The sequence below is a fragment of the Rhamphochromis longiceps genome, linkage group LG20 (genome assembly GCF_057381845.1).
Source record: "Rhamphochromis longiceps isolate RC_006_pf linkage group LG20, R_longiceps_female_GT1.1, whole genome shotgun sequence".
NCBI lineage: Eukaryota > Metazoa > Chordata > Actinopteri > Cichliformes > Cichlidae > Rhamphochromis > Rhamphochromis longiceps.
In genome coordinates, this window is record NC_140576.1 from 21,966,930 (window position 1) to 21,979,627 (window position 12,698).

The 12,698-nt window shown below is 40.4% G+C and overlaps 1 protein-coding gene across 1 annotated transcript; it reads left to right on the forward strand.

The window, feature by feature from the left end:
* Positions 1-894: 894 nt before the first annotated feature.
* emilin3a (elastin microfibril interfacer 3a) lies at positions 895-4,826 on the forward strand. The gene is made up of 4 exons (XM_085394563.1): positions 895-1,263; positions 1,396-1,515; positions 1,616-2,133; positions 2,351-4,826. Exons 1-4 carry the CDS (start codon positions 1,103-1,105, stop codon positions 4,309-4,311), a joined length of 2,760 nt encoding a protein of 919 aa, XP_085250689.1. The 5' UTR covers positions 895-1,102; the 3' UTR covers positions 4,312-4,826.
* Positions 4,827-12,698: the final 7,872 nt, after the last annotated feature.

The window sequence follows — 12,698 nt, forward strand, 5'->3', positions numbered from 1 at the left end:
GTATGCTGGATGCAAAGACTATATCTGATATATTCTTCACATAGCATTCACTGGTGTTGTCAGCTCATATCAGGCTATTGGCAAATAGGATGACATTTACTGATATCAGAAGCTGATTTTTTTATTTTTGTGTCACATCAATTTTACACTGGCTAAAAGAGCAAAGAAAATGAAAGAAAGGGCTATCTCTCTGGGGTGATGTAAACAAATAACTGGAAAAAAAATTGGATAAAAAATGGCAGCTATGAACACATGATATACAATCAAATTTTACATTTATTAAAAATCTATAAATCAAATCTATAGCAATAGTTACACATCAAATCAAATCCATTTGAAGACCTTCTAAACATTAATATTAGAATAAGCAGTAAGTCTGTCTCTTGACTGCTTCTTACTTACAGCAGTGAAGGCATGTTTTCTTATTTAGTTTTTATATTAAAACAAGGCTTTTACCCTGAACATGATGTTCTTGTTTTGTTTTTTCTATATATAATGTTTATGCATGTCTTTCTTACTTTATATTCTAAAGGGTGAATAAATAACCTTCCCATTTTGGGACAAAGCTGGGTACTATACTCGTTGGAGGTGATGCAGCGTTTCCTCTCTGGTTTGCCGTGATGTCACTAAAGGAAAAAAGCTACTGAGAGCTCAGCTGCTGTTCTGGTTGGTGAAAGCAGCTTCCAGAATTCTCATATATTAAAATTATATAGATGACAACCACAAAAGAGTCACAGGTGGGACATTAACCGGGGAGATGATGGGTTTTTCCCTCCTGTGTTGTCAATAGGGTGTTACTTTGAGGAGGCTGAGTGGGAGGAGATATGCAGATGGAGCCGGTGGAGCCTTTTTAGTGGCGTCTGTAGTCCCCCCCCCCCCAAACTCACAGTGGACTTTTGTCACGGGAGTCCACTACAACCACAGCCAGCATCAGCACTCACAGGGTGGCATTTTGCTGTATAACCTAGAAATTCAAGTCTTTTTACAAGCAAGTGGAGAATATTTGAATATTTGTGGCCTCTGCTGTCCCTTGATAAAGGAATACTTTTTTCTGTTTTCAGTTTGAAGAGTTTTTTCACTCAACTTTTCACTGGACACGTGAATGCTCAGGATGCTTTTCTCAGGCGTTTTGAGCCTTTTTGTCTTCATGGCCCTATTTTCATCACTTGTTGAAACCAAGATCTACAGACCATTTGAATTTCACCAGTATAAACCTGGGCTTGGTCAACACTACAGCCAAGGAAAACCCACCAGCAGGCACAAGTAAGTGCTGTTTCTCTCCATCTCTGTCATACACATCACCACGTCAGATAATTCAGTGACAAATCTTGTAATTTTTTAAAAATTGTATCTAAGCAAGTTTTTTTCTTTCCTCTTTGATTTCCACTCTGAAAGGAACCACTGTGCCTACGTCACTGAAAAGACAGTGCCCTTCACCATACAGGATGGAGCAGCACCGTATGTAAAAGCCGAGTACAACAAGTGTTCACTGGGCCGCAAATGCCCAGCTCTTTTGTGAGTAAACGCTACTCGTGTGATAGATTTTAATTCAGGTTGCTTCACAGTAAAAAACACTGAATTTATGTTTTTAACCCATTACTGCTGCTCCCTGCAGGTATCGCCTGATGTACAAGCCACTTTACAAGGTGGCACATAAAACCGTCACAGAGCTGGAGTGGCGTTGTTGCCCTGGGTACTCTGGTTATGGATGTATGGAGGGACATCCAGTTTATCAACACCCTATGAAAATGATGCCACCATTCAAGGGCCCACCAATGAGAGAGTCCCAGTTTAAGGGCCCCCCTAGCAAAGTCCCGATGTTCAAGGGCCCACATGTTAACACTGCTGTGAAAGCCAGCCCATGGAGTCATCCCAAAGGCCCTCCTACTGGCAGTTTTAACCCCTTCCCAATGCATCCCTTTGGGCCTTCAAGGTCCTCCTCCTACCCAGACTTCCCCTTCCAGCCTTATCCATCAGAATCAGAGCCAGCTCCAGAGCATGAAGAGCCACATTACACAGAGACCAACCATGAACATGAACATGAGAATAGCCAAGCACCTGAGGAATTTATACCTGAAGAAATCCCCTCTCCTCCCCCCTCTGGTGGTGAACAGCCTGTGGGAGAGACCACAGGTATGTCCCCATTTTTGAACTGTCCAATAAAGCTAACTGGGTTTTAAAAGTGATGTACCTGAATTTACTTTCTTTTTTTTTTAAGTAAAAGAACAACAAATTCTTAACAAGTTCTTAAAATGAACTAGATTCAAAATGCAGTCACATCAAAGCATAGTGTTTGGGATTTCTTTACTGTGTTTGTCCCCCTTTTAATAGCATCTCTTTATCTCTTCAGGCCATGCTCTTGACAGCGAGACGGAGGAGCGAATATATCATATGGAAGAGGATGTGCGGCGTCTAAATCAGGGTCTGGAGACTTTGAGGGTAACTGTGAATGGGCTAGAGGAAAGCCTGCGAACCTCACTCAGAGAGGATGCTAACAGGATGCTGTCAGCTCTGCTCTCTGCTCCCCCTGGTACTGGTCCTGGTCCTGTTCCTGTTCCCCCTCCAGATGTAGCCTCTCATCCATCCTCCTTTGGGTTTGTAGAAATTCCTGGGGGAGACCTTGACACAGGAGATCTAGATGGTAGACATGTTGTTCCAGACCTCGCAGAACTGAATGAAAGGGTTGAAGAGCTTAGAAATGAGGTGCAAGCCAAGACAGCTGAGATTCAGGAAGTCAAAGTGACAGTGATGAGGCATGATGAAGCACTGAAGAAGATTTCTAATAGAACAGGTATTAGAAATCTTTTGGTATCAAACTCCAATGGCAAGCTTGGAAGAGCTATGGAGAAACTGATGGATGCTAAATTAAGCACAGCCAGAACAGAAATTCTTGGCGGATTTGAGAAGCGTGTGGAGAGCGCAGAGGACCGATGCAAGGAGAAAGCTGGGGATGTGCACCGTCAGTGCCAGAAGCAGCAAAGTGAGCGGCAGGAGCAGATGGAGGATGCTCTACAGGAAAGCACCATCAACCTAAGAACAGAGCTGAGAAAGCTCCAAGCACAGATCAATGGTTGTAATGGTACTGAGAGCTGCTGTGGTAGGATGAGTGGACTTACAGAAAGGGTGCAGCTGCTGGAAAGGTCAATGGCAAGCCTCAACCAGTCCCAGGAGCATCTGAGAGTGGAGCTGGGTGGACACAAAGACCACATAGAAGGAATGCTGGAGGGGCGTCTGGCATATGTAGAGGCCAAGCTCAACCTGACTGGGGAGATCAAAAGTGAAGAATCTGGAAGGACAAGTGGTGTCCCAGACAGAGATGCGACTGGACATGCTTTGGAGGCCAAAATGGAGGTTAAGTTGAAGAATCTGGAGTGTCGTTTACTAACAGCTTTGGAGGAGCTGGGTAATGCAACTGCTCTGGAGGATCACATTGTTCCCACTCTGGAGACAGAGCTGGAGTCACTCCGAGGCAGACTGGAGGTGGATGTGGACAGAATGCAAAAGCACCTCAACAATTTGGAAATGCTCTGCACCACTTCATGTCCCTCACCTCAAACAGTTACCATCCAAGGAGACTCTGCTGTGCCAAGTGAAAACCTGGCTTTGGAGCAGAATGTGAAGGAGGTACTGGATATGCAAGGCGACCAGTTGAACACACTCAATGTTACACTGCAGAACATGCTAAAGCGTCTGACCCTCAGGGAGCAGCAGGAACAAGCAGAGCAAGATTCTTCCATCCAGGGTGAGCTAACAATCCTCAAATTCAATGTGCGCTCAGTTAACCACACCCTGAGAGGACTCCAGGATTCCCTGGGGACAGTGGTCCACCAGGTTGGTGAAGCCAACAGTTCTTGGCATCAAAGAGAGACTCGTCTGGCCCAGCAGATAAAGGGCGTGGTGCAGCTGGTTGGACATCAGGCTTCCATGCTTGGGGCAGGTGAGCGCAGACTGACCCGGCTTAAAGGTGAGCTGCAGGAGATGAAGAGACGGCTAGCTGAAGAGGTACGGGGGTGCCGAAGATCAGCTATGGTGGTCCAGAAGGAGGTAACTGAGGTTGGTGGGCGGGTTGCCAGCGTAGAGGACCAGTGTAAGGGCTTAAACTACTTGGCAGACGACCTGGAGAGAATCAGGGAGGAGCTGGAGAGACAGTCAAATGGTCTCCTACTGCAAGTCAGTGGGACTCTCTCTAGCCATGCACAGCAGCTGTCTGAGCTGAAAGGTGAACTGAAAAACTGCACCTCCAAGGCAGAGCCAACAGAGCAGAGTTTAGAGGCTGCAGAGACACGAGGGGATACCTTCGCTCTGAATTAGTTTACTTCATATGAACAATGAATTATAAAACGGCGAAGAGTAAATATTTTGCAGGCGTAAAGGGGTTCCACTAAGCCCATTATTATACAGTTTTTACAATGCAAAGGTTTCGAATGTGCACTGAAATAATGATGTTTTGTCAGCTTACAAAAGGAGAAAACCAAAAGGCAGCTAACTTCAACCGCACTCACAACTGAATCTTGAAATCTAATCATGGTGGTGCTAAGAATAATCAGAGCCTGAGTGATTGAGTGAGAGATAAACAACTGCACCTGTGTTACTCTAAAGCTTTTAAGAAATCATAAATGAACAGTCATTTAATAATGTTTACATGATGAAGTTTTTGTATTGTTTTTTCTTATATTTAGTGTAGATGTAATGTTTTTATATGGCTCTGGCTTTTGAGCATTAGTCTATATTCTTACTGCAGTCCTGCATGAAATGTTTAAAGTATGTAAAGTTTAATTTTTAAGTTTTTCAATACAGACAATTCAATAAAAAATGATTTGATCTTCCTGTTCTCTTTTCTATGTTAACTTAGCAGTCAAAGGACTTTTTACTACAAGTCAAATTCACTCATTCCTGCACACAATATAAACGTATATAGCACTTAAATATATATGCTTTTAAGCATTTTCTAACTATCACACCCACACACACACACGCAGATTCACTCAGGGGCAATGTTGTGTTTGGTATTTTACCCAGGGACACTTCAGCATAGAAACAAGAGGAACACTGGAGAAACCAAAAGTAAGCGTGAAAAACAAACAAATAGTTAATTAACTAAAATTAGAGCTAATTAGAACTTGATCAGTTTCAACAAACATGCACCAAGTACTTTTGTATTGTACTACTGTACAAATATAATCTATCCATCCATCAAAATACTTTATTTCATATCTAAGTCTAGCCCCATATAATGCAAATGTAACACTGTGGTGTGTGCTCCAAAATATTTACACAACTCCCTAAAAGGAACTAAAAATTAGGATGAATTGAATCTTATTATGATTTCCCTTGCTAGTGTTCCATCCATCCATCCTTCCATTCATTCTTTTCCAATTATACACTTCATAAGCATGTTTGGACTGTGGGAGAAAGCCTGATTACCCTGAGGCAAAGGGTGAACCCGCACAGTCCACACAGAAAGGTCCCAGTCTTCAAACTCGAAACCCTCCCTCCTGCTGCCACCGAAGGCAAGCTGTAACTCTGCTATAGTTCTGTAGTCATGTTTCACTCTGGAAGTGAAAAGTGTTGGTGCAGAGGAGTGAGGACACCACAAGAGGGCAATAGAGAAGCATTAATAGACTCAACTGAAAAGTGCAGGGAGCATTGAAGTATGAGTGTAAATGATGTCTCCCTTCCAAAAAATTAAGTTCGCAGGGACAGGCCGTGCTTGCCAGAGGAAAATTACAAATTTGCATTATAGCCAAGGTGATGGAGAAAGACAGCCAAAGAGCCCTTCAGTGCAGCAGAAGCAGCCTACATCTCATTCTCTCTCTAGGCTACAAATTTACCAGCCCAGTTTTCTGAGCGCAGTCCTCATTGGGCAGTTACAATGGGGCGAAAGGTGACCTTGCTAATAACCTTCCCCTGTTAGTTCCTGTTTCCCCATCGAACAAACAACCATTAAAATGACAGGTACGTGGGAGATGAACCCACTGCTGTGAGAAAACTTTTTAGCCCGAGACACGTGGTGAATAATAATGATGGAAAATGCCACGGAGGGAAGGAGGGCAGACGGAAGAGATAGACACCAAATTTATGTCTGCTGAGAAGATGAGCGATGGAGCAATCTCAAGACCAATATACACCTCGATAATAATGATGCAGGTCTGCACATGCATATTGAGGAAGTGAGGGGGAGAGATGTCCACGGCTTACAGAAGCAACTGCTGCATATAACTGCCCAAAAACCATAAAAAAAGTATTAAACTATTCTGTCTCTGCTAGACTACAAATCCCACATTATCTTTTCTTAGTTTGAGTGTACGTATTTTTATTATTCTTGCAGTGCCTCCACGTTCATACAAACCCAGACAACAACACATTAATCATGTTTGTTTCCAACTAGACACTTGGACAGAAAGGGCAGCCAGGACTCTGGCGAATTTGTCCCCTCTGACTCTCTTCACTGCTCACTCATGGATCCGATTCAGAATTACATTTCCTGCACAACTCACAAACAGCGCCTGGCCAAAGGAAGCTCCAAAATCACAAAAGGCAAAGCTTTGGCACAGACACAGAGGACAAAGGATACAGAGTAAAAAGGGGGGCACACTGGAGGAAAATGTGAATCATCTGATGAAATGTCCTCTGTAGAAGTTTAAGGTGAGAGGAGAGATTTTGTCCCCATTATAGTGATGGCCAGAGAACAGACAGGGTTGATTACAGCTGGCTCAGAAGCAAGGAAGCCCAGGAGAGGCTTACCTTAAATCAAGGTCTCAGGGCTACTTAGTAATAAGCTTCAGGATTTGGCATTCTCCAGGAAGCACTACTGGGTGTTTTGGGGTGTATAGCTGAAAAGTTATTGGTGAAAAGTTTTACTATCATAAAAATCAGGTTAAACAACAATAGATCCAAGTTGTTTGTACTTGGTTTCTGACCAGTTGCATACAATTAAAATAAAATTAACCATCATTAGTTTTGAAAATGCAAAATGAGGTCAAACTTTCTACCAGGAGGAATAACATATATATTGAGAGACAAACTTTAAATTACAAGAGTGGCAATGTGAAACGTTTGCAATGACACTAGAGAAACCTGCTCTCCCTAAGGAGTCCCACCTGACGCCAGTGACTCCCATTACAAATACCCTGCGTGATTCCAATTAAACAAATTGAATGACAACAGTAAAAGCCACTCAAGGAAAGTGAAGAAGGTTTATCATTCTGGAAAAAGAAAAAGAGGAAGTGAGGGGAAAAAAGCAGGACAGGGGTGAGCAGATAATAACATTTAAATCTAAATATAATTAAATATAAATAAAAAATAATCTATTAGTCTAGGCTTAACTATGGGGGAGAAATTGCATAACGTTATATCTTTTCCTTACTTGACATTTAACATTAATGAACTGGTAAAGCACCCTGGTGTGTCCAGCTCGATGTGATCGAGTCAAGTGCGACTCCAGGGGTCTACAGCAGTCAAGTTACTGAGTAACAATCAGACTGAAGAAATGTGGAAGCCCACCAGGATCAGTGAGTCGTTACATTAATAACACATCGTAAACAGTCATCTCTGTCTTGGGCATGGTTACCAAAATAAAAATGGTTTTTGGAATGGAATTTTTGCTTAGGCCCTCAACTGACTCACCAGTATCTCCATTGGGGACGACAACAAATTTTGAAATCAAAATGTGGGGACAATGTTTAAACTTTAAATTCTGGCTATAAAAAGTCAGTCAGAATAACTGTTTGATGTACTTTTTGAATTGACACATGGATTAAAATTGACACAGGAAAAGGATAGCAGAAGGTAAATGAATTCGTACCTGTGGAGTGCAGATCATTCCATAAACATGAAGATTTAATGAGGAAGAAGTGCATAAAGGTCTTCCACATATGAATTATAGATCGTGAGATTTAATAATTTATGGAATGTGCACCGGAGGTCAGGAGCATCAAGGTCGCACAAAACTAAACTCTATACATTTAAAGACCTCTTTTATTCAACACATGGTATTTTATGGTTCCCTGACATATATCCTTCAGTCCTGGATTTAATTTGGATATTATTTTTGTTCATGAAGTACTAAAATTGGTTTTAGCTTCATTACACCAATGTCACGTAAAATCAGTATTCAGTTTAATAATTACATTAATAAAAAAAAAATAGGGGGCAGAAATGTTCTTCAAAAAGTTACTTTTACTTTCTTACTTTGAGTACATTTCTGAGGTTGTACTTTTTCACTTTCACTTGAGTAAAAAAGTTGTTTCAGTACTTCAACTTATAAAGGAGTATTTTTAACACTAGTATCTGTACTTCTACCTAAGTACAGCCCTGATCATACATTAGAACTGTGATGCTCATATTAAACATTACCAAAGTTTCAACAAAAGTAAGTCAAAACTGCTCTAAATGCTCTACAAATCTGAAGAAAGTTGGCTTAAAGGTTGAGGAACTCAATGCATGAGCTGAAGGGTTGCAGCAAGGTTACAATATCTTAGAGTGGCATGAACTATGTCAGGATGTGATCTGTGGCTTAATCAAAGCTACAATACTTTAGTCCAAGATAAATATATAAAGCTGGAATTGAGGACAAGAGGTTCCTACCATCCTGCAGTGCAGTTGTTAGCACTGTTGGCTCATAGCAAGAAGGTCTTCAAATCTATTCCAATCCACTGGCCAGCTGGGGCTTTTCTGTGTGGAGTGCATGGTCTTCCTGTGTCTGCATGTTTTTTCTCTGAGTACTCCGGCTTCCTCCCACAGTCCAGAAATCCATGTTAGATTAATTGACATTTCTAAATTATCTGTAGGTGTGAATGTGAATGGTTGTCTGCTTCTGTGTTAGCAACAGATTGGTCATCTGCCCTTGGTGTACCCCACCTCTTGCCCTGTGATAGCTGAGATAAGCTCCAGCCCATCTGTGACCCTGAATTAAATGAGTGAAAGAAGATGGATGGATTTTATAAGTAGCAATTATATTTTTTTAATGATAAGAATCGGGCCTATCTATAACCATAATGGACCGAAAGGCATTTCACATTTTTTCAACAACATTTACCTTCCCGGTCAGTCATGTACAGTTTAATCTTCCTTGAGATCACAATGAACAGAACCATTTAAACAGGGATTTCCAATTTAAATGAGAATGTTGGTACTAAGATGATGTGTTTACTTCAGTCAGTATAGTATAGGCTCCTTAAGTGAGTGGAAAAACTGAATGAGAAGACCTTTGTATGTGCAACCCATCAATTTTCACATTTTTATTATATCAGATTTAGCTGATGTTTTTTCCTTCTGTAAAACACATTAAAATCAATCAGTCTCTTACAAATGGGGGCGGGGCTTGTATTTAGAGCTGCTGGACAATTAGGATTCACTATGTAGACACATTATGTGCCATTAGGCAAGCAACGATAACAGCTATCAAACATCAACGTTATTTTTGCGTTGCTTGTTATGCTCAGTTTGCACTTAGCGTTCATCTCCTGCATATTTATTGAGATCAATATGTTTCCTCTTCTTAAGAACCTCCATTACCATCAAAACAAAATTTTTTGCAAGGGTCATGATAAAAATCTAGAATCACTGATGTTTCTCTCACATCTATTATTGTATTTAATAATAGACTTATTTAACAGAAACTTAATGTCAAGTGAAATGTTTATTTTTAACAAACATGTAAAAACATAATGAAACAAAACTGATGAAAGTTTGTATTAGTTAAATGAATTGTGTCATTCATGCACCCACCTAAAGACTGAAGCATTTGTACCAACGGTAGCCCACCTATTCTGGTGAATGCTGTGCCTGCACACCCGTGATCTGTCTTTTATGCACAGTACCTCATTCCTAACTAAATGCTGTTTCCTCTCTTGAGATGCTCTGCCAAGACTTTGCAGTTACACTCATTTGTTTGTGGGTATTTCTGCATTTAGTTTTTATTTAATACTTGAAAACTCACTAACTTGGTCACTTATTACCATTTGATCTCTTTGCATTAAGAAACTCGAGTTTCTGTTGCAGTATACTTTGGGTCTTAATCCATTTGCACTGTGAAGCAGTGTCCACTCAGTTTTGCAGCATTTGGCTGAATCTGAGCAGAGACTACAGCTCTGTGCACTTCAGAGTCCTTCCTGCTATTTCTAGCAGAAGTCACATCATCAATAAACACCAGTGACCCGGTTCCACTGGCAGCCATACATGCCCATGCCATAACATTGCCTCCAGCGTGTTTGACAGATAATGTGACAGATAGCATGGTATGCTTCAGAACATGAGCTGTTTCTCTTCTTCTTCATACTTTTCTCTTTCCAGCTGATACAAGAACATCTTGAATTAATTGGTCAGAAGATTTTTTTAGAACCTTCTTGTTCTTAAGTGTAACCAGTGGTTTGTAGTTTGTTGTAAATTCACTTGATTGCAGACCTTAATAATGATACTCCTACCTTAACAAGACTATTCTTGACTTAGATGTTACAAAGGTTTTTTTTTTCTTAACAATAGAAACAATTCTGCAATCATTCCCTTTGTCATATGTGGTCTTTTTAGAGCTTTTAGTGTTGCTGAGCTGAGCAGAGCTGAGCAGTGCTTCTTCATCAACAGTATACCACGTTGTTGATTCGGCCACTACTGGTTTTGTCGTCTATCTGATAGTTTTGTTTTGTTTCTTCAGCCTAGTCATGGCCTCCACCACTTGCATCAACATCTCTTCACAGTAAATCATCATCATCATGCTGCAGTCTCAAAGTGACGCCTGAAAAGTGATAAACAAATAAACATTGCATGTTTACTTGTATTCTGGTATCGATTACAGACCGTTTCATCTTATCCTTTACTTCTTCCTGTCAGGTTGAAGTTATTTAACATGTCAGTGCTGTTTTGCAGCTCAAAATAAATGCCTCAGAGTGCATCAAATGTTCTCTTCTGACTCAGGCTGCTGTGACCAGGACAATGTGGTCTCAGCATTCTCTGTCTCGCTGTCCCTCAGGCAGGTAGAAATGACCCTAAAGCTGCAATTTAATCCTCAACACGAAAACAGACACATGATTGAAAATCAACTAAAGCACCAGCTTATGCTTATGGCATTGTTAGTAATAGAGTAGGATCCAACATGGCTATGAATGGGTATTAAACATACTTATTTGCTTTTTTGTTTTTATCTCTTTCCAAGGTCGTTGCTTTGGAACGAAAAGCAGTCCTCTAGTAGATATTGGGGAATCATCTGTTATGTAATTTATTCTTTCATTTCTTTTTTTCTGGCAATAAAATTAAATCATTTGATACTCTTATTATTTTCTCTTTTTCGAGAACATCTCAGTCTAGAATGAAGCATCCAATAATCAGACTGACAGCTATGTGAAAAGGAAGAAAAAGGGACTTTTTTTTATATGTAAAAGCTGTTTGCTTCCCTTCGTTCAAATTATTTATTGGTAAAAAGCAGACCAATTTCCTGCAGCACCAATTAATCACATTGTAGGGCTTTATCAGATAATTCTGTACCCTGAAGCTTTCTAATCCATGCTCTTAAAAGGGCTGCAGGTTGGCCTCTGCTCTCAGTCAACTGCCACTGCTAACAAGAGCTGGAAGATTTAAGCATCTTCCAGGAAGAGAAACGTATGAAAAACAAATGATTTGTAGCCACTTTTAAGCAATATTGTCAGAGTAGTAAATTGATATTTATTTCATGTGTCAGATTTACCGGTAATGTTGGTTACGTCTTTTCTGACTTTGGTGGGTAACTTTTACTTTTAAAAAACAAATGGAAATAAGAATTCCTTTGTTGATCGCTGTAGGAAAACTCATCCCCTGCATTAACCGATGCTAGACATTAGAAGGAGTAGGGCCTGGGGAGCAACTCCAGCTGTAAGGCAGTGCCTTGTTCAAGGGCACAGTGATGTGAGTATTTACTCAGCATGCTTTGATGCTGGAAGGAAACACAAGCACAAACATATCATGAAAATGCCACACATAACCACTGAGCCACCACACTGCTAAATATGTGATAAAATACAGTTGGAACTTGAGCCGCTCACCAAAGACAAAGTTCAATTTAACAGCTATCTTCTTATGTAATAAACAACAACCTTCCAAAAAAACGTTTCATTAAAAAAGTTTTTTTAAGTGAGTTAAGATGTCATATAAAAGGATATTTCTCTGACCTACATGGAAATAAATGGTGAAGTATCACTTTCCCACATCACAGCAATACATTTCATTTCAGCGGTCAAGGTCATTTTAATAGGCTTAATGTTGACTTTCCTGAAGCAATACCGATGTGTCTCCTTGGAGGATAAGTCAGAGTCAATCTAGGAACCCATCGGCTATCGTTTGCAGACTCAGCCTCAGGGAACAATCACCGATTTTTTTTTTTTTTTTTTAGCTGTCAGTGTAGGAAGTGGATGTCCCAGCCAAAACTTTCTGTTTTGGCTAAATCAAATAAAAAGCAAACTCATCATCAGAGAATATTGCATGTTTTGGAGACTGCAGTTTGACAAACAAAGTTCCTCATTTTCTCTTCATGTAAACTGTTTACTAGGAGTAAACAAAGTCGTCTCAAACATCACAGGTTAAAAGAACACGGAGTACAAACTGAGACCACGTAGGCTTTCCAGTACCAAAAATTTTGTTTCTTATCTATATTCCTAATCATACACAGAAATTTAGTAATTGAGATTAACTCTGTCCAAGAAAGGTCTGTCAATTTCAGTTATGGTCTGCTA

Excerpts from the sequence above, each read along its gene's own strand:
- emilin3a (XM_085394563.1), top strand. The coding sequence starts at position 1,103 with ATGCTCAGGATGCTTTTCTCAGGCGTTTTGAGCCTTTTTGTCTTCATG. Across the intron at positions 1,264-1,395 it reads AAACCCACCAGCAGGCACAA|GAACCACTGTGCCTACGTCA; the intron begins GTAAGTGCTGTT and ends CCACTCTGAAAG. Across the intron at positions 2,134-2,350 it reads GCCTGTGGGAGAGACCACAG|GCCATGCTCTTGACAGCGAG; the intron begins GTATGTCCCCAT and ends TTATCTCTTCAG.